Source organism: Carassius carassius, chromosome 4, assembly GCF_963082965.1.
Source record: "Carassius carassius chromosome 4, fCarCar2.1, whole genome shotgun sequence".
Classification (NCBI taxonomy): Eukaryota; Metazoa; Chordata; class Actinopteri; order Cypriniformes; family Cyprinidae; genus Carassius; species Carassius carassius.
The window spans coordinates 40738731-40762377 of record NC_081758.1 but is presented as its reverse complement, the minus strand read 5'-3'; the positions used below and the strand labels follow the sequence as shown (position 1 = coordinate 40762377).

Genomic DNA, 23647 nt, shown 5'->3' with positions numbered 1-23647 from the left:
ATGCACCAGTCACTTTGTGCAGCATTGGTCTGCTCACTACCTCATTCTCCATGGAACTGACATCATTGCACTACCTCATCAGTCAGTTAAATAAAATAACTGCTCTTGAGCCCTTTGCCACTTCAATCAGACTTAATAAGCTTTTGTTTTTCAGTAAATAATCTTTTATCTGCACTGTTGTTCACTTCATTGATTTGCACTATATCTGCCTTTGCCTTGCGCTGCTTTATTTAACTTTATTTTTAATTTTATTATATGTCTTTTTTAACATTCCCTTATTGTATAGTTGTATCTACATTTTATATTTTGATCTAGATTTTTAGGCTTTAATGTTAATGTTATCTGTGTGCACCGGGGGTCTGAGAGTAACGCAATTTCGATTCTCTGTATGTATGTACTGTACATATGGAAGAATTGACAATAAAGCAGACTTGAACTTGAACTTCTTAAATAAAAAAACAAATAAATAAATAAGGAAGAAAAAGGAAGCAAGTGAAAAGTACAAAAATAAATGTTTAAGAAGACAATGCTTGAAAGATGACAGCTATAACAAAACTTTAAATCATTTTACATGTTAAATCGAGAAGCAGATTTAAGACAAATTAAAAGAGAAATGTTAGAGATTTCTAAAGAAATGTTGTTTTGCACCATCATGGATAAGCAGAAAGAACAAACTTATTTAGTCTGTAAGTCTTATTAAGTTTTTAAGTCTATAATCATCTCAAAAACAAAACACTCAAAAACAGGGTAAGATCTGATAAAACTTGATTTTCTCTCGCTCTTATTAAACAGGTCAGCAGACAAAAACTCCAGTGAAGCTCTCTAATCGACAGCTCTCACGGCTGACTGGAGACTAACTTTTCCAGTCTGTCCGTTCCACCAGTCCTCTCCCTCTCAATGTTTCATTATATCCATTGTTGTGGGTCGGAGTGCTTGGACTCTCACTGTACTTTGCTTTTGTGAAGCTGATCATATTCCAACCATTTTGGATTGTGCCTATAAGAACAGGACACTCTAGGGCAATGAGTTTTACTGGACGGGCTCGGACGGACAGATTTGTTTTTGATACCAATCCAACCGATGCAAAAAATCTCTTCTTTGTAAAGTTTCAATTTGTCTACAAGGAATACAATTTGCTTTCACAATGTTCCTCTGTGATTGAACACCCAAAATGGCATTTGCAACACATTAAACGTCTAAGCTTCACTGTCTATGCGATATTTTGTTATTTTTCAGCATTATTACTCCAGTCTTCAGTGTCACATGATCCTTTAGAAATCATTCTAATATTCTGATTCGCTGCTCAAGAAATATGCCGGATTATTATCAATGTTGAACAGTTAGGGATGGGTTAATAGTATTACAATTTAAATGCATTAAATTAATCAAATGTGACAGTAAAAATGTTAATAATGTTAAAAAAAAATCTAATTTTGGATTTTTTTTTAAATGCTGTTCTTTCTATTCATCCACAAAACACTGTTATTAAAATTATTATTAATACTATTATTAATAAAAGAACACCAGTAATAGTTGAGAACCAAATCAGCATATTAGAATGATTTCTTAAGGATCATTTGACACTGAAGACTGCAAAGCTGCATTTATTTAACCAAAACTCAGTAAAAAAAAAAAAAACTGTAATACGGTAAATATATGTTTCTAAATATAATAATAATAATTGACTATAATTGGTTGATTCTAGAAGGATCATGTGACAACAGCTGTTTCCATCCACCTATTTCTATGTGCATTTTGGAAAATGCCAAGATGTGCACAAATTCTAAAAATGTGCATTAAAAAACTTTTTAAAACTTTTTATCAAATAAGAAAAATTAAGCATAAAATATGATAGAAACAAATTTACCGAATAAAATTCTACATGAGATCAAAAAAGTCATGTGACTTTGCGCTATGGGACGGGATACCTGGACTAACCAGTGGAGCAATCTCATTGCACAACATCTGATCTTTTGTTATGACCATTCTTAAATGTCTGAGTAAAGTCTGTCATGAAAGTATTTCTGTATAATTGCCTCTCAGAACTGTTTTACATGACTCCGTTCCCAAACAGCAGTCATCCAGCTCCAAAAGCAATGACCACACTTAATGTGCTATGTCTGCTCGCTGTGGAAGTAATTTAATATATATGAAAATTATTATTATTATTCAGAGGCTTCTCCTACTTTTCTCAGTGATATTTAGTGTCAGGTCATCAGGAAGAGATGATTTTGTTTTCTTTGACTCGTTGGATGGAAACGATGATTAATTCGCAAATGTTTTATTCAATATTACAATTTTGCGCATAAGTTAAATTCTGAAGACTGGAGTAATAATAATGAAAATTAAGCTTTGCACCACAGAAATAAAGATTATATATATATATATATATATATATATATATATAAACATATATATATACAGTACAGACCAAAAATTTGGAAACTTTACTATTTTTAATGTTTTTGAAAGAAGTGTCTTCTGCTCATCAAGCCTGCATTTATTTAATCAAATTACAGAAAAAACAGTAATATTGTGAAATATTATTACAACTTAAAATAATAGTTTTCTATTTGAATATACTTTAAAAAAATAATTTATTCCTGTGATGCAAAGCTGAATTTTCAGCATTCTTACTCGAGCCTTCAGTGTCACATGTAACATCAGTCGATCACATGATCATTTAGAAATCATTCTAATATTCTGATTTATTATGAGTGTTGAAAACAGTTCTGCTGTCTAATATATTTGATGAATAAAAGGTTAAAAAGAACTGCATGTATTCAAAAAAAAAAATAGAATAATATATATTCTAATAATATATCACTTTTTATCAATTTAACACATCCTTGCTGAATAAAAGTATTGATTTTATTTAAAAAGAAGAAAGAAAAAAAAATTACTGACCAGTAGTGTATATTGTTATTACAAAATATTTATATTTTAAAAACATAGCTTCTTTTTTTTTTTTTTTACTTTTTATTCATCAAAATATCCTAAAAAAGTATCACATGTTCTGAAAAAATATTAAGCAGCAGAACTGTTTCCAACTTTGATAATGAATCATCATATTAGAATGATTTCTAAAGGATCATGTGACAATGATCCTAAAAATTCAGCTTTGCATCACAGAAATAAATTATAATTTAAAGTATAATAAATTTAAAAACAATTATTTTAATTTGTAATAATATATCACAATATTACATTTTGTTCTGTATTTTTGATCAAATAAATGCAGGCTTGATGAGCAGAAGAAACTTCTTTCAAAAACATTAAAAATAGTAATGTTTCCAAACTTTTGGTTTGTACTGTATATATATATATATATATATATATATATACAGTACAGACCAAAAGTTTGGAAACATTACTATTTTTAATGTTTAAAAATATCATTATCATATAAAATATATATATACAGTACTGTTATTATATTTAACAGTACATTATAAAATAAATGTTATACAGTTTTAACAGTAAAAACAGTCAAATGTAAAATAAATATGAAATAAATTGTATAAAATGTATATACATATATGTTTATTTTACATTTATTATAAATATGACTGTTTTTACTGTATTTTTATCAAATAAATGCAGCCTTGGTGAGAATTAAAAAGACTATATTCAAACACATTTTAAATCTTATTTGTGACAAACTTTTTGAGTATAAATAGGGGAAATACTGATTTCATGTTGTCTTTAAACTTTTGTCAGTGCCTTATGAAGTCTATCCCAGCAGGCCAACAGGTGCACGAGCTGCTGACACCCACTAATATGTGTTTGTGAGTGTGTGCGCCAACGAATCCACACGTGCATTTACATATTTGAAAAAAAAGAGCCCACATGCACCCGTGTCACATTGAGATGTGTGCAGAGACAATAGACCCAGCAGGTCACCGTGGAAACAAGCTTGAGAGGCTGGGGGGGCAGCAGCTGTTGCATCAGATTAGTTAAGATTCGGGAGATCCTCCCCCTTTACCAACAGCACCTTCACATCCTCACTCGCTCTCTGTCGCTCCGTTCCCTCCTTCCTACCTTCACAGGACTTGTTGTTCCTATAATTCTGGTCATAGGAATTCATAGGACTCCCACTTCTAAATCTTCTCTTTGTACTGCATGGCTAACTCTTTCTCCTCTTTTGAAAGGCCGTCCCCTTCTCTCACTCTCTTCTCGTGCCCTCGACCCACAGGAGGTGACACGGCCTCCCTCACTCGTCTTCTGCCTCTGCTCAAACGCTTTTCTCTTTCTTTAGTCTCTGTTGTCTAGTATTAAGCTCAGCAAGCCACTATCGCACAAAGGAAAAAGCAGCTACATAAGGACTCCATCTTCAACCAGGACACCAATTCTTTACCACCGACACCATATATGACAGTAACAAATGGAACAAGTGGAGACAGGCGGAGAATAAAAGAGATATCATGCACAGATAAACTTCTGTGACCTTTTTGTAATTGAAAATGTCACAGAACGCACCAGCATCAAGAGCACAATGTTGGGTGACACTATAGAAAACAGTATTTTTCTGGTTCTTTTAAAAGGTGTACTATGTAAACATGCTCTAACATTTACAGCCATTTATAGAAGCTATGATGCTACTGACATCACAACCACGAGCTCATTAACATATGACCGCCCATATTTAAATAACACCTATTCATTATTCAGAAACTCGAACCTGCCTATCTGACCAAAAGTATGACTGTCATATGTAAGTCTTAAAGCGACAGCAGCAAAAACCGACTGCTTAAATCTAAGGACCATAGAGAGGTATAAAAAACGCACTGTACAAAGTTTTTTGCATATAAAAGAAAGATTGCTGGAGTAAAAAAAAAAAATACAATTTAAGTTTTTCTACTTCAAAATTTCACGTTTCAATGTGTTACTTTCGCTAATTCGCTAGCAATTTCTATTGCTATTCTATTGCGATTTCTAAATTCTACTGAAAGCAATTGTTTTTGAAACCTTCTCAGTGTGGTAATGATAAACTAGATTATGAAGGAAATTCATGCTAGTGTAGAATATGGCCCTTGAACTCACCTTTCCAAATTGATCGAAATACTGTTTCACATCTTCGATGGTGGTGTTGACAGACAATCCTCCAACAAAGATCTTCTTTGTTCTTGTTACCAGCTGAAAACACCAGAAAAATAATGAGACGATGAAATAATCAAATGCATCTACAGGATTTTCAACAAGAAAACTAGGGTGCCATATAAATACATATTTTCATAACAGCTCAAATTTCTAGGTAAAGTAAACAAGAGTCAGCTATTTTGTTGAGAAAAAAAAAGAGTTTGTGTTCATTATATACATAGTAGTTATGTATGACTCTGTTCCAAAACACATTACTGTCAACGCAGCTGCCTTCTAAGGGAACATATTAACTAAAAATTGAATGATTTGGAATGCTCCATTTAGGGAGAAAATCTGTCAGATTAACTATTTATTTACTATTAATTTTATGTGACTCCCAGAGGAAACTTGATTTTAAGCTTTCAATGCAAGGCACTAATGAGCATAACAAAATATATATATATATATATATATATATATATATATATATATATATTTGGTGCTTCTTGCCTTTATTTTTATAGAAATGTAGGGTGTAGACAGGAAAAAAATTCACTTTTAAATTTTAATTTGACCTTTTTTTTTTTACCCTGGATGAAATTTCACTGAGATGATTGCAATGCATTCTAGGTTTATCTTATCCTTGAAGATTATCCTATACTAAAGATAATAATACCTTTATTTAACAAGGACACATTAAAATGACCAAAAGTGACAATAAAGACATAATATTTAAATTATTAGGGATGCTCATATGGACCATTTAAACATAAACCAACATTTTTAAGTTGCTGCATAGTGAATGGTGTAAGAAAATAAATGCTATACATATTTGTTAACTCTTGGGCACGTGTCGACACATGCAACATGCCTACAGACAGAGCAAGCACCTGCTTCACCTTCACGCAGTGAACTGATGCAGTATACACAACACAATGACAAGAGCCAATATTGGATAAATGGCTATCAGAGAGTGAATCTGGGAGTAAATGTATTCAAATCCTGAATGGATTAAAGTCTAGAAAGTGCACTCATCTTACTCATCGCGATCTCACAAAGTTAACTTTAAGTAATCAAAGTTAAAAAAGATAAAAAAATCAGTGCAGTGTAATAATATTTCACAATATTACCATTTTACTGTATTTTTGATCAAATAAATGCAGCCTGGGTGAGCATGAGAAACATTTTTGAAAATCATTAAAAAAATTCTTACCGACCATAGTATGCAATAATGATCCAAAAGAATTACTATAGACATTTTAGAGGAAATGTTTGTAACCAGTTGTTTAGTGTCTGTTAAAGTAATTTTACTTATCATTCTAAAAGTTTTGTTTAGTTTAAGAAAAAATTATAGGATGCCCACTTTTCATGCCATTTCTCTGTGATACGGTGAAAGAGAAGCATCTTCAGAATTATGTTGCCTGCAGTTTGTCAGAGCTGTCACATCGAGAAAACCCCTATGATGCTTTAAAACACTCACTAGGTTTCAGAACAGAACCTGCGTGTCTTTAATGAGAAGTGACGTGTGTGACGTTAACCTGAACGGAGACTTAGCACTCACCTTCGGCTGAGCTCTGCGTGGGAAGGCCACCTTAGGGTCAATCTGAGAGAGAGAGAGAGATTTGTTTAGCATGTGAATAAAGCTTCTTTGAATCTCGAGAGGGAATGAGAGGCATGACAGCAGAAATGTCTGAATCTGAGAGACAAGATAGTATTTCATAAATATTCTCAAAATCCACTCACAGCTGTTTGGCCTGTCAGTGTTTCCCAAATATTTACTGATGTTAACACTTCTAACATTTATAATGTAATCATTATATAAACAAATAAGCCGTTATTCAGGACATTAAACTGTAGAAAATACTGAAATGATTGATCAAGCAGATTTGTTTAATCTCAGTCACTGTTTACTTTAAGCCATCCACACAAAGAATATTGAAGACACTATATTTGATTTATACCCCATTTAATTCCTTCATTGCTTTATGCCATAAAACATATTTTAATAAGCAGCTAATATTTCAAATTAATGTTGTACTTAAACAACATTCACAAAAAGTCTTGCACACAGAACCTGGCAGAAAATGAAAGCTACAACAGACAAATCCTCTGAAATATTACAAGAGGAATTACATCGAATCCACACCATCTGAATCATCTGATCATTGCAACAACAACAACAACAAAAAAACATATTTACAGTTTATGTAAAAAAAATATCTATTTTGTCAAATAAATGCATTAAACATATTATTTTCAAATAGGGTTTCTGCAGGTTTTATAAAGGTATAGTTAAGACTTGTTGGGACCAAGTAAAGAAAATGTAGTACTAAATTGCAGGGAACACAATACATTAATATGTTCCCAAAAAGGGTGTATTAGCAACACTTCAGAGTTTACAAAATACAGTCTCCATTACTTTTTAATTCAACTGACAAAAAATGTATATGAACTTCATATGTTCAGTTTGCATGTAAAGTAAATGTTTCTTGATTTAATGATCTTTAGAATAATTGTTTCAGTACAGATGCTTCCAATTTATTAAGATATATTTTTAAAATTACTTAATCTGCCATGTTATTGTACAACAAAAAATTTAATCGTTTGATATCTGTTACTCAAAACTATGTTTGTTGAGATTAAAAAAATCGTTTGCAATTATTACACACTGGAGCAAGTTAAAAGGCTTATACTGAAAAAAAACGTATAGTAGACATATCATTTAAATTAAATTAAAAATTAAAATTAAAAATAAAATGAAAATTAGTGAACCACTATATTGACTTGTGAACCATACTTGGTCATAATTCTGGAAATCTGTAGGGTGTAAATTATTCACTTAATTCCTAATATAATTCAGCATTAAGAAACAATCAATAAAATATCAGCAACATCATGAATTTGATCTAATCCCACTAGACCAGATTATCTCCATCCTAATTCTATAACCATCTCTAGCAACCCCATGCCATGCTGTTATGCACTGCCATTGATCTAAATGTCCTTCTACACCAGCTAGATTCATGTGTGCTAGCATACAGTAGCCATCTATTAGTGCGCTCCAGCAATGCTCTACTATGTTCATCTTACCAGTGTCTACAGTTTTAGCACTATGATTTCAGCTCTACACTCATAGTCACCTTTTGATTCCAACCCTCGTCCCAACCTGTGCACCAAAAATACCAAACAGACAAAAAAAAATCATTTAAAGTTTCAGTCTCACAATGAAACACAATGTTTCATTATGAAACACACCACCTTCATGTAACTGAATTTATCAGGATTCTTTAAAGCATTGGTTATCTTTTTAAGTGTGTTAAAAAAATTGTCACATGATCCTTCAGAAATCATTCTAATATGCTGATTTGTTGCTCACTAAACATTCCTGATTATAAATGCTGACAACAGTTTATGCTGCATAGTATTTTTGTGGAAAGCATAATGCATTTTTTACAGGATTCTTTGATGAATACAAAAAGCTGCAGTTAAAAGCAGCATTAATTTGAAATAGAAATCTTTTGTTACACTGTAAATGTCTTCACAATCACTTTTGAGTTCATGTTAATGCACCCTTGCTGAATAAAAGTATTATTTTTGATCGGTAGTGTATGTTAGCCAATTGTGCCAGATAACAACAGAACTACTGTACAACTAGATTTCAACAATTTCTGCAGAAAACAGTGACGATTGCCCCGGGAATAACCCTCTGTGATGCAAGGATGCAGTGGATGGTTACCATGGCATTGCTATGCAGTTCCTAAGGTGTTCTGTGTGTTATTTTAATGCAATATCTAACAGTTTATCAGTGAGAGTAATAGCACACCTTTTCTCAAAAGGCTGTATAATTTGATGTATCATTCAACTCTGTGTAACCGAAGTATGTAAGATTTAATTCCAATGGTATGAGGTTTACACATATCTGACCATACTGTTGTTTTAGATATTTTAACATTCTGCTTCCTTCAAAACATCATAACATCCATGAATAACCAAAACTTTCCGGAATCCAAAATGAGGTCAGATATGACACTGCTACAGTTTTTGCTATCAGACCAAAAGAACAACCTGATAGAAACACAAGTGCGTTTGTGTTGTCGAAGGCTACTCCTTTTACAGGTTACTGGAACAGATCTGTTTCCAAACATTCAGCGAGACAATTCTCTTTTCAGGCCCGACGGCAGGCAAAGCCTATCCCAACATCCAATCTCTGCTCGGAGCCGAGAGGGAGGAGATACGGAGAAAATAGATACAAAGAGAGAGAGAGAGAGAGAGAGAGAGGCAGGAAGGGGTGAGGGCAAATTAATCAGCACCAAACACAAAGACAAAAAAAGTGAATGAAAACCACAAAGGAGAAGAAAGAGAGAGGGAGCAATTTTGCTAAAACAAAACCTGCTAGTGAAAAGATGAGGGTGTTGATTATGTGTGTGTGTGTGTGTGTGTGTGTGTGTGTGTGTGTGTGTGTGTGTGTGTGTGTGTGTGTGTGTGTGTGTGTGTGTGTGTGTGTGTGTGTGCATGTGTTTGTGTGAGGAAGCCCCCTCTGCTTCCATTAATTATGAGGACAAAGATGAACCTCAAACAGATGGGACAGATAGAGGTCCACCCCTCCTGAGCACACACACACACTGCTTTTTACTCCACAGTCATCAACAACCCAAACCAAATTACACAACTATAATTCAAATTCACTCTTAACATCTGCTTCATACACAAGAGCTCATGTAAACTTCACTATTACATTTCATATAGTTAATGATCTGAACAAACCTCTGACAAGTATTAAACTTTGGCAAGTGCACCAGCCTGCATTATCTGTGCTGCATGAATGATAGGCTTTTAGTTTACTAAACCATTTACTGGACTTAAAAAAAAAAATGTTCTAAATACCATACTAATAGATAAATAAAAAAAACTTTAAACCTTAATATTAGACCATATACAGTGGGGATGCATACGTATGACTAGGCTAAAATTAAGAGCAAGCAATATCATGTCACAATACACTGTTATGGAAGCACGCAGGAGGCACGAGGAAACGTAAACAGTCTTTAATCCAAGGAACACAGGGGAAATCCACACAATGGGCGCTGCAGCAAACACACGTACACAACAAGTAGACCCGACAAACACAGAAAAAGCATGGACTTAAATACAAGGGATAATTGGGAAACACTGGCCACAATGAAAAATAAATCAAACTAAATGGGGACAGTAACATGACTAAATAAGGACAAAAAGGAACAGAAACAGGGGCAAACCCCAACAAAACAGGTCCATGATCTTGACATATCGTCCCCCTATGGGAAACTATGGGAACTTTGTGAGGAGGAGGCTCGGGAGGAGGACGGACACCCGGCAGGAGGGCGACAGACAGAGTCCAGGGAGGGAGGAGCCAGGGAGGAAACAGGAAGGACATGGAGCAGGAGGAGCCAAGCTGGACCTAGGCAACAGCCATAACAGTGGCCCACAGTGGAGCTGACCGAGGAAAGAGCCATGGAGGAGGATTGGCCTCCGGCTCCAGGGGGCCAACCAATGGCGGTGGAGCAGGTGGCAGAGGAGCCCAAGGCAGAGAGCCAACAAGCCATAGGGGATGCCGAGGATCCAGGGGGCCAGGGTGGAGCCAAGAAGTCTGGTGACTGAGGAGGGGATCTGGAGAACCATGGCAGAGCTGGAGTGACTGAGGACCAAGGTGGAGCTTGCAGGAGGGAGGAGCCCAATGGAGCCGGTGGGACAGAGCAATGGGGTGCAGTCGGAGGAGCGGAGTCCTGAAGTGATGGCAGGTCAACACCCGACCAAGGTGGAGCCAGAGGGACTAGGGAGATTGGTGGAGCTGGTGGACTGACAAGGTGGAGGCAAGGGAGCTAGGAACCAAGGTGGAGCCACTGGATGAATGAGGCTGGAGGTGAAGGAGAAGAATGCGCCAGCCATGGCGACGATGGAGAACGGCAGACCCACAGAGCTCACACCGTATAGATGGTGGCTGAGGGTGAGCAGGGGGGCTGCCAGATGTCAGCGGTGGAGAAGGAAGGAGCAGGCGGGTGGGTGTTTATTTGTGAGCCTATGGGGATCAGGGCTGCCCTCCAGGATCAAAGCCCACTCCTGCCTGGACTTGGGGACAGGAGACGAAGGAGGGCTGGACAGGACCAGCAGGGACGAAAGAGAGGAGAGTGGGCCAGTTGATCTCCAGATCTGTTTCCATGTCAATAAGATCCCCCTCTAAGTCCAGCAGTCCCAGATGCACAATAAGCTCACCCTCTGTTACGGTGCAGTGGACGGAGCTTAACTCCACGCTCTCACCATCCACGGCTTGCTCCCTCGTGGTGGGCACTGTCGCCGGCTTTCGCCGGTAAACACTTGGAGGTAGCTGTGTTGGTCAGGTCTTCTGTCACAATACACTGTTATGGAAGCAGGCAGGAAGCACGAGGAAACGTAAACAGTCTTTAATCCAAGGAACACAGGGGAAATCCACACAATGGGTGCTGGAGCAAACACACGTACACAACGAGTAGACCCGACAAACACAGAACGCAAAAGCGTGGAGTTAAATACAAGGGATAACTAGGAAACACAGGTGACATCAATGGAACATAATCAAACTAAACGAGTACAGGAACAAGACCAAATAAGGACAAATAGGAACAGAAACAGGACAAACCAGAACAAAACAGGTCCATGATCCTGACATAACAAGGTTTAATAAAAATTTTAATGAATTTGAATATATAATACATCAAATCAAATTATATATATATATATATATATATATATATATATATATATATATATATATATATATATATATATATATATGCTAATACATTATTTTTTAAATGGATAGCAACATTAACAATGATAATATTTATGATAGGTATCAATACTCCTCCTTGAGCTGGGACATAATTAAACTAATTTATACAAAACTTACACATAAACAGTCATTATCAGTACAGGCAAATCTTTATCAGTGCTTCACTGTGTTAAAACTAAAGGTGCTTGACTGTGCTGGTGGAGGCAGAACTGCTGTTTTATATGGGACTGGGCCATCAAGGTCACTGTGCATGAGTGAACAATGGCAAAACAATTAGCTAACGATGCTCGTTAATGAGGCTCAACAACCCGAGACCAAGATGAAGATGGTACAAAGGTGAGTGTATGTGTGTTCCGGTGCATGTTCATGTGCTGACACGATGCAAAATCTTAGGAGAGGCTTTGGCTTCAGCCATGTAGCTACATCGGAAATGCAATCCAGTTTGTTTCCCTCAATCTGATTAGTTGCTTTGGCGATCCATACTAATTACGGACAGGGAATTCTCTCTCTTTCTCTCTCTCTCTCTCTCCCTCTGTCCTGTGGCCCACACCTCATCATGCCATCAGCATTTGAGAGTTAATCTCCAGAATCTGCCGCTAAACCATCATACACACTCGTACATGTCAACGACGCACTCAAGGTTTTTTAAAGTGTCCTTGTGCCAGTTCTCCACTACTCAGGACTGTCTCTGACGTTGAAATACAAACTGAAAGACTTTTAAAAAGCTAAAATTGTCAGGAAAAAAAGCATATTATGCACAAGCAATTGCGTGTTAAAAGCAGAGTTAAATACATAAACCAATCAAGCAACGAGCTATAAAGAGACGTACGTTCTTTACTATGCTTTCACATTGTGTCTATTTTTTTTTAACATTCACTTTCATTTCTATTAAAACAGCAACTCATTTTTACCAGACACATGCCATTAAGAATAAAGAGTCATTTAGTCTAGTAGATCTGATCACTGTATGATCAATTCAACTTGTAACTACATGAGCATATCAGAGCTGAATGTGCAATAAAACTGAAAAAGCAATTTCAGGAATGAATGAACAGTCAAATTGCTTATGCATTCATTGCAAATTTGAATGAGCAAAACTGATGTGTTTATTAAGCAGCAATTTTTTATCTCTGTTGCTACACGAACATGTTTAACTGAAGCACTTTAACTTTATTTCACAGATGTGCATCACATTTGCACTTGCTCGATATAATATTTTTATACACTTGGTCGTTTGATATTTGCCATTTGTCTTTGTATATAGCATTGACCTTGTTTATATTTTTTTAAACAAATGAAATGCATGCATGCTTTTATTAGTTGCCTTTCCTAATGCATTACTAAATATAGCTCTAAATGTTAAACATAGCTGTCCTACACTGTTAGTTATACTAGTGTTATACAACAGACTCAGTAAACATCCACCTAGCAACCATCCAGAATAACTTGGAAACCAAGTCAAACATCCATATTGCTCAAGACTATGAACAACAAGTTTCTTAGCTCTATAAAGTAGTGTTGTCACGGTACCAAAATTTCAGTATTCGGTACCACTACCAGTGAAAATCCACGGTTCTCGGTACCAATTTTGGTACCAAAGCAAAACACAAAAATATGCTAATTAAAAAAAAATAACTTTTTAGCACTAAAAATAAAACCAATGGCATTCTTTATACTTATTTACAATTGTGTTTAAAGTTTTTCTTCAAGTTATATAATTATGAAAAACAGTAAACAAGTTTCACCCAAATTTAATTTGTCTTTTAATTTATGAAATTAAAACATTTTATTTTTGGTAAATAAAGGGGATTTGCTATTAAAATTAAAACATGGAAGAAATATTGTGATTTATTTCTTTAAAAAATAAAGTTTTATAATTTTTTTCAACAGTAGCAGTATCACATACATTTTACTAAATAATAGTAATATTTCTAGCACAATGCCTTTATGTAAAAATTAACTTTTAGGCCTAATGAATGCATATTTGTCATTTGAGTATTGATAATACTACTACTAATTCTACTATCATACCAATGTATATACAATGCACTATGAATTGATGAGCTGCTGGGCTAATTGAATATTAATCACGTTGTCTGCGTTCGGTCAAAATGATTTGCTGAAATCAAAACAGGGACGGTAAGAGATCAGCGCCAGCCAATGAAATTGCCATTTGCGCATAAGCTCCGCCCACTCCTGGAGAAACCGGTATGTCTTCTGCTTGTTCGAAAATGAAATTGAATAATTCTAAATGAACTCCATTATTTTGACAGGAGAAGACAACAAAGAATAGTTTACATATAGCGTGTCGATTCAGCGTGGTAAGACTGTCGCTCTCTCTCTTTGCATGTGTGAGAAACAGCGCTATCAGTAAAGCGACGGTGACTCGTGCGCCTTCACAAAGAGTTTACAGAGCATCAAATACAGGTGCGCTGTGCGTCCATTGAGATGAACTGAAAAGTTCAGATCGCTTGATGGAGAGAGAACTCTGAAGCTCAGATGCTGAAATTAATGCAAGCGTCATGCGCTTCGGTCTATGTAGTAAACAAACCCGCACGTCTCTGCCATTCATTAATTCACACAGAGACGCGCAGAACACGGATTCATATTACAAACAACTTTTGCGGCTTAACATTTACAGATACTGGTCCATATGGAGATTTGATTTGATTAATTTATGCTAACTTTGACAAATTCCATGACTGTCCATATTAAAATGTAAGTTTCATTTTCATGACTGGATTTTGAGATTCCGTCCTCGATTTCTGCTTCGCGGTAATCATAGCGATGAACCGGGTTTGAATGGGACCTCGGTACTACCGGTAGGCCTACTTAAAGAAACCTGGTACCGTCACATTTAAAAATTTTTAGTACCGACTTGGTACCGAAGTACCGGGTCTTTTGACAACACTAGCCTACTATAAAGCCTACTGTATCATATTTTATATGCACATTTCTTGGTCATTTATCAACATAATTACAATTTTGCTGAAAAACCTGTTGTTCACAATCTACTACATACATTTTGTCGTCTGATTGAAAGTTTATACTTTTTTAGCCAGTAAAAGGCCTTGTAATGTAATTGTACAATGCCCATTGTATTGCATTGCATTATATGTTTAGAAACTACAGAGCTTTGATCGTAAAGCTAAGCTTTTAAATATTATCTCACCAAAACATTTTATTGGGAGATATGAAGTGAAAAGTGATATTTATATGCATTTTATGTCTGTCTGTTAAACTGTTATAAAGATCTCACTGATTTACATTACAAGTTGAATTTCATCACACTTTTTGCCCATATGAATATCAGCAACTGCACCAAATTGAATGAAAAAATATATTTTTTCATATTCTCACTATATCATGCTGTATAAGAGACTAAATCTTGATGTATCAAATACAATACTCAACTTTTTTTTTGAGTTTGTCTAAAGTTTAAAAAAAAATTCTGTTTCAATTCCAATAGATCTTTTGTGTGACTATTATTCATATGCCAGGCTTTACAGGGTTAAGATGCAGCTAAGACACATTTCAAAATATTGTACACGCACACATTGTTTTAAATCTCACAAATGGAACTCCCACATATTTTGCACATGGCAAAGGCGTTATATCCGATTGTTGGAGAAATGCACATTCTATCACGTCTGTTTGTAATTTAGCTTTATTTTTGTGAGATTTGACAGTATATAACCTCTCATTTCCAGAGCTCAGACACCCCTCTACCAGCCTATCCTCTTTCACTCGTTCTTCTAAGGGCCGATAGTATGAAAAAACACTCTCAGCATGGCACATTCTTTCTGTTTTCAACACGGACTTTTTCACAATATCTTCTTTTCAGTTCCTTGCATAGATGACAAATGCAAGAAATGGGAAAACACCCAGAATAGGCTACAGAAAGGCTGAACATTTTGAGTAAAGAAGGACGGCATGAAAAGGCTTTACAGTTACATGCAAAACTTTACAGTACCACATCAAATATCAAATAAAACAGCACATACTGCCATCTGCGTTACAGACTGTTGACGATTCCTCTGCAGTTCAGCTGGAATCTCGAAACGCAGCTAAAAGTGGACAAGGAAGGAGCTGTTTGCACAACAGTCTTATCTATCAAAATTGCTTCCTGTTATTGCGAATCCCTCCCCACGCAGTCTTTCAGACCCCACTGGAGTGACCTAATAACCCCCCGCAACCCCCTCAGTGACCCCACGAAAACATTAACACAACAGAGCCTCAAATACCATACGAAAAGCCCATTCAAACCCATCAATACACAATTAACACACTGATTAGCCTTTGCATCACAGCACAGAAAACAGCTTTATTTTACAGGCTACCTGTAATGGAGATTTATATAAACACTAACAGTATCAGGATGTTTTTATGTGCCTGAAAATACAGTAGTATTGTGAAATATTATTACAATTTCAAATAATTGTTTTCTATGTGAATATATTAAAAAAAATGTAATTTATTCCTGTGATCAAAGCTGAATTTTCAGCATCATTACAGTCTTCAGTGTCACATGATCCTTCAGAAATCATTCTTATATGCTGATTTGTTGCTCGGAAAGCATTTTTATTGTTATAAATGCTGAAAACAGTTGTGCTGCTGAACCTAAAGCTCAAAACAACAGCATTTATTTTAATGCATCTTTTCCCAATGAATGTATTAATTTATATAAAAAAGATCATACTGTGCCCCATCTTTTGAACAGTAGTACTGTAAGTTTGCATAAAAATTTCTCCAGTTGTTGTCTAACATTGAAACTGTACAATTCACAACATTAAAGACCAAACACATAAGTATTCTATTTACTGCCTTAATAGACATATTATTGAAGAAAATGTCCTCATAATGTCCTTTTCGATGTTTTTAAAAAGATAAATCCTGGCCCTACTTTTAATAAGATTCACTTATTAATACACCACATTACAAAAATGAAACATATCGCGAATGTTGACTTGAAGCCACAGAGTATTATTTTCTAGAATAGGATTTTCTTGACTGTTAAAAATAAAAATAGTCTTAATATGTCAATCTGTCCTTCTTCCTTATGAATTAAAGTGAAAAATACTTTAGATTTATGTTTGAATCACATCATTTCAGAGTACATATGATGCAACAATGTTGCCATCCATTTTTCAAAACAGAAAATAAAGAGATTTTACATATGCATTATTCTACACATCAACATCAAGTGTTGTGCATATCTTATGGAGGGTCATAGCAGTTAATGGCCGTGTTTAAGAGTGTGTGACCCTTTTGGATATAACCAACAAAGTTGTTATGGTGATGACAATCCCACATGGCAACTTAACCCAAGAGACTGAAGTGTTGCGAGGATGAGTCTCTCTGCGCAGCTGTAGTGTTTAAGTCACCAACAAAATTTGCATCTGAACATGATTTGGCTAGCCTCATTCTTTAATGTGAAAGGACTAGGAACGGGCCACAACACAGCCCAGATTTTACAGCAAATAAACACACACACGCATCTCGTAAGGGGTCTGTGGCATCTCTGTAGTAAAGCTCTGGCTGGTTTTGTCTGCTGACACACCCACACAGATCTGACAAAGGACCATCAGTGACGTCCCAGGACTCACATATTCAAACACGACCTGGGCGTTTATTCAAATACAGCTACTAGCGAGCACGCTACTCTGTGCAGTATGGTCAATACTGGAAAAAAAAGTTCTGGAGCTCAACATGTATTAGGTTTCATAGATTTACAGGGCGTTTTCATTTCCATTAAAATCCTCACAGTTTGATAATTGTGCCATATCAGTACTTAAGTATTCTGAAATACCATATATTTAAATTATACCATGCCATTTACATCGTTGATTATCAACTGGTGGGTTGCATCCAAAAATGAGTTACAAGTCTGTTCTGATCGGGTCACAGACATCAACACAAAGCGAAATAAATATAATAAAATTCAAGCATATACCCATGCATAGTCATAATAGCAAAATTTACTATTTAAACAGAGGAGCTAAAGCTCTTTTTTGTAATATTTTGTTGCTGACGTCAAAGGCTGTGCATCCAAAATCTTCACAGTCCTACAAATTCACCTGTCACCAAGACTAATACTATTATAACATTTAGCCGAGTGTTTGTTTAGCGTGTTTGGCTAATAAATCGCTTCTGCTGTTGGTTATGCATTTCCAAAATTGTCAATTTTCCTATTAAGCCAATATCATATTAATCATTTGAATACTGTTGGACCTGTGCATCTCATTTCACACATTTCAATGTTTAACTTAAGATTGTCAAATCTGGCTTTTGAGGCAAAACCAGTTGAAAAACATAATGCAAATTAAATTAGAATGTGCCTAATATCTAAACCTTCTGAGAGCATATAAATAATAATAATAGATAAATATATAGGTCTCAAATGTGACTAGAGTAAATTATCACACGTCACAAGTGTGGACGGACAAAAACAATTTGATTCTAATTCTTTGGTTTAGTAATGGTAATATAGAGGTATTTGCATAGATACCATAATAGTGAATTACTGCATGGTACTTCAAAGAATACCATGGTTTTAGCATAGTCATTGTATATTTTTTACAATAACAGCATGTTTTATTAAATAATAATAAAACTAACTTATCCTCCATTCACATATGTTTTTAAAGAACATACACAAGACTTTTGCAGTGTTGATCGAATGCTAGAAGCTTTTGAAAAGTTTGATTCTGCCCCGTTTCGCTCCCCTTGTTGCCATGACGATGAAAAGCGCGAAAGAACGCTTTCATGTGGCGCGCTCTGCGCCAGACCGACCTGCTGGAACGGACCTCGCGCCTCGTGCATGTGGAGTTGCAAAATGATCTTAGGAAACGAAAACCACAGAGAAGCATTCGTCCGACTGAGGTGCTTAAGGGATAAACTAAAGAATATGAAGCATCTGCTCCAAAAACATTGAATAAGCCAGCAACTGATGCAAGCCGGATGTAACGCTGACCCTCATAGAGCATGCAGAACTATATGTTTCTAGATTCAGTGCAATTATGTTTGCATGTATATTAAACAAACAAATCACTGATATACAGAATAATAAAACGATCGAAAAAAAATAAAAAAAACTCACTGTTTTTGAATCCAGCTCGTGTCTGTTTTGGGCCAAAACTTTATCCACACCGGTCTGGTCTACATAGGTGACAAATCCAAACCCCCTGCGCAAAAACAGTGCATGCACAAACATTACGCATAAGAATTAAGTTACAAAACACACATACAAACAAGTCAGCAGTGGATGTGCGCGCGCCTCCCCCTCACCTCGACCTCTTTGTAACCGGATCCCGCATCACCATACACTCCTTCACCTCGCCGAATTTACTAAAGTATTCCTTCAGCCCTTCTGGAGAAAGAAAAACACAATGCATTTATTTCATAACAACAGTTTCGTGACGCAAATAATGTTTGATGTACCTTAAACCAAAAGTTGCTGATATTAGTTCAGCAATGAGACTCAGCAATCTCAACAAAAGTGCTCATTATTAAGCTCTGGTGAGCATTTTTATTTTAATGCTCTAAGCTAAGCTGAGTAGCCTATTTGAATAACAACACAGTCATGCAACCAGAGATTTTCCACACTGCATGTTGCATTTATTCATCCACATCAGTGCCTCCTAACTAGCGCCCTTGCTTTCACCTCAAATCAACACGAGCTCACTATATATATCGTCTGGAGCTTTCGTGGAAGTGTTGCAAGAGACGTTTTATGATAAAATATGCCGAGTGTTGATCTATAAATTTTCACCTATATGCAAAGAATAGCTAAAGCATTAGGCTCGCGCGTTGAATGCATGCTTTGATTTTTTGGTGCATTAACTAGTTGCGTTCTGTCAAACCAAACAAACACAGAAAGAAAAATGCTCCTACGAGCTCAAAGCAGACCATGCCTGAGACTTTTTGTGGAAGTAGCACGCAGGACAGAAGATCACGCGTGTCTCACCTTGTGTCGTCTGCCAGCTCAACCCGCCGATGAACATTTTGCTGAAAGGTGAAAAGGAAAGTCAGATCAGACACCTGAAAGTCTTCTGAAACGCTACCGATTACTGGTGCATGTGTAAATACAGTAATCAACACCCCAAAATCGTAATAAATTAAGCGGAAAAGTGTAATTCGGCCATGATGGATGGATGGGTGCCGTTATTTCCCATGAAAACGCAGGACTGATTCTTTCCTCTCCGTTAAAAAGTAACAAGTTCGATCATCCCCGTTTGAAAAAGCGAAATGGAATGTAATAATATAATGTGTTGGAAACAATATAACAGTTCCAAATGTAACAGATGGAAACAATGTAACAGCGCGCGTCCTGGTAAGAGGGAGAATGGAACAATGTAACAGTGAGGCAGGCTCCTGACTGTTACATTGTTTCCATTTTCGCTCTTTCGTAAAGGAACCCGCGCTTGTGTCTTTTGTCTCCGGTGGTCTCTTTCCTCTTAGTCCCAGAACTCTCGGGTTTAAATGAATAGATGTATATATAGATCTCCCTCTCGTTCGCGAGGAAAAGTCAAGCGGAGCGCGCAGCAAGGAAGCTTTACCAGGGGTCGTGTGGGGAGTCCTGCGTGGAGGACGACAAGCTGCTCTGACTCCCTTCTGTGTCCATTCCCGTGTCCCTCTGTTGCCCGGACTGTGAGCCGAACGGGAGCCAGGACTCTCCAACTCAAGAGCGGGTGGCCCGAGGGGGTGGGGGAGGGAGGGCCCGTCTGGAGGAGGATGGGCCAAGCGTGGATTACGCACACACGGATGGCACCGCCCACCGCTTGACTTTTCCCGGACTTTCGTAGTCTGCTCCGCCCCCTCTTTCTCCGAGGCCCCGCCCACTTTCATCTGCTGTTGTACAGTAACGTAGACACGAAACGTGGTCAGTCTGAAGAAAGAGAAAGACAGACAGACAGACGATAGATAGACAGACAGACAGACGATAGATAGACAGACAGACAGACGATAGATAGACAGACAGACAGACCATAGATAGACAGATAGATTGATAGACAGATAGATAGATAGACAGATAGATAGATAGATAGATAGATAGATAGATAGATAGATAGATAGATAGATAGATAGATAGATAGATAGATAGATAGATAGACAGACAAATACATAGATTAAGACTGTTGTGTCTATTGTGTGTACTATCAACCAAACCAACCCAGCCAAGCAGCAGCCAATATCACGCAGCATCAGGCTGAGTTCGGTGATTGGTAGTCTGGATTTCAGAAGGCCTGAATTGGCACAAAGTCAAGAACAGGTGATTGGTGGTTTGCATGTGTGGGTGGGGCTTACAGACTGACCACAACCATTTGTAATCCTCAGGGAGGTGTGCATTGTTCCTCATAAACATCAGCATCTCACGTGGTATTGTTATCATTCTAATGTTCTGCTATTTTGTTATTTGTTGAAAATAAGTAAGTACTGACATTCAGAGGTCAGACTGAAAAAAAAAAAGTTTAATAATTCGGAATATTAAAGCCTATTTCAAAATATATTTACTGGTTCTGAGCAGTTTACCTTGAAACATAATAACAAAAATAAAATAAACAATTTATACAAAACTATGTGGTTCACAAAACATCTCATGCACAAGTAAAATGTGAATTTTATGTTTCCTAATTTGTTTATTTCAATAAAGCACAAGAGTAACATATAACCAACCTGGGGTGCGTTTCCCAAAACCATAGTTGCTAACTAAGTTAATTTAGCAAGCTCCCAAGAATTTCACTCACCAAGGCACATGTGCTGTGGTGATGTGACAATAAAAGTGACTTGACTTGAAATATGACTTCTGCATCTGCATCTCTATGACATTTACATTTAATCATATTGTTATCCAAAGCAACTTGAGAAAAAGCAAAAGCAATTTATCATACAAAAGCCAACAATATCAGCAGTTAAGAGCACAAAAGCTAAAGCAGAAGTGCACCTGCAAAAGGAAACTAGTACAAGTTAAATATATGAAACATGATATTTTAGTGGAAGACAAGAAAACAGATGCAAATTGTAAATCTGATTTATTAGATCCAAAATAAAACTCATGCACCAAAAGTTTTGAGAGCAGTTCGTAGGCTGAACAGGTAGGAATGCATAGCACAATTTGTGAAAAAATTTGCGTGCTTATGTATCACAGTTCAAGAGTTTGTCAGCGCGGTTGCCCTGTGTTTGTGTGTGTGTGCTTGTATATTTGATTGTGGTCTCAGGACGAGTGTGTGTGTGAGTGTGTGTGTGGAGAAGCAGTATGTAGGACAGTGCCCCAGTGCTCCCGACTGGAGCTATGGGCGTGCTAAATTTCTGCATGCATGATCAATGGCTTTGAATAAATAGAAAGAGGGGGAGGGTAAATAATTAGTTTGAAAGGGGGCTGAGAAGAGGTTGAAAACAGAATGATGAGACAAGATGCTTTTATGATAAATCTCGACCTCATACACAGGCCTCATTAGAAGAATTGCACAGGAAAAGTACCTCAACAGTGGGTGACGATGAGTGATGAATCTGTTTTCATTAGCAACTTTTTATTCTTTTGCATTGGCTGGTGGCTTAAACACCGTCCTTTGAAGTTGGTTTGGACATGACAGGACAGGAGTTAGTGAAGCAGGTCCTGGAACTGCACAAAAGAGGTGAAGAAAGCAAAATAACAAGTTACACTACAGATAAAGAATATGGCATGTTTACAGGGGCACTGGGGCTAGTTGTCACAGAGGCTATGATATTTTAAGTCAGAAGTTCAATTTCACAAATTCTTCTTTTCTCCAGCAGTGCTTTTGTATGTTGCTTTCAGACATTTAGTTCAAATTCCATAAATCATAGTTATTTTTGTGAATCCTGTCTTCTGAAGTTACATTCCCATCATATTTTTGATGTAGCTGTTGGGTAACAAGTAAACATAATAAAGCCTCACATCTTAACTGGATTTTAACTGGAAGACTGAATCATGTTTCACATGAAAGATTGTTTCTGCCACGGGATTAAGAAAAAAATGATGGAAACAAGTTTTCATAGTTTCATAAATGTCAAATTGGGGTGTGTTGTTACAAATGTTGTAATTATATATAATTCATTAAATACAAGTTATGCTGGCTAAAACAATATGTGCGTTACCTTAATATTTATAACTCAATGTGACAACTTACCCCATATAGTGTAACAACATGCAGTTTGTGGTAAATGATAAGCTTTTTTCCCACAGTAATGTTGAGTGATTTAGCCTTGCATTCTAAAAGTTTAATATATCATAAAATAGTCCTATGAAACATGACGACGAAATGTTTTGCTCTGTTTCTTCCCAGTCTTTCTTTACCCAAATTTGCACAGTCACACAAACCAGGGATTTTCTTGGCAATTCATCACTCCAGTGGCTCTTTTGACCCTGGGTCTCACATGCTATTGTTGCTCTTTAACCTCTATCAACCCTGAGACCTGCTCCCCGACTCACTGATTCTGTTAAGCAGCCTAACTTTTGGCCTCTTTGTCTTTTCATACCTTGTCTACTTTGAGATAAACTGCAAAAATTAATGAGAGAAAAGTCACAATTTTTTTTTTAAGAAATCGCTTCTGCTCACCAAGGCTGCATTTATTTAATCAAAAATACATTAAGTTATATTTTGAAATAGCATTACAATTTAAAATAATGTTGTTCTACTTAAAAAAATATATATTTTTTAACATTTCTGTAATCATTACTCCAGTCTTCAGTGTCACATGATCTTCAGAAATCATTCTAATATGCTGATTTGCTGCTCAAGAAAC

At 36.4% G+C, this 23647-nt stretch overlaps 1 protein-coding gene across 1 annotated transcript in view; it reads right to left on the bottom strand.

Annotated features, from left to right (window-relative positions):
- The window catches only part of LOC132140046 (RNA-binding protein Musashi homolog 1-like), a 38974-nt gene extending 18382 nt beyond the window's left edge, over positions 1-20592 (bottom strand). Inside the window, exons 1-6 of the mRNA XM_059548826.1 lie at positions 20443-20592; positions 19851-19891; positions 19172-19253; positions 18984-19068; positions 6641-6682; positions 5044-5136 (exon numbers count right to left, since the gene is read on the bottom strand). Of these exons, the coding sequence (XP_059404809.1) occupies positions 5044-5136; positions 6641-6682; positions 18984-19068; positions 19172-19253; positions 19851-19891; positions 20443-20507 (408 nt within the window). The 5' untranslated portion in view covers positions 20508-20592. The remainder of the gene's footprint in view (positions 1-5043; positions 5137-6640; positions 6683-18983; positions 19069-19171; positions 19254-19850; positions 19892-20442) is intronic.
- Positions 20593-23647: the final 3055 nt, after the last annotated feature.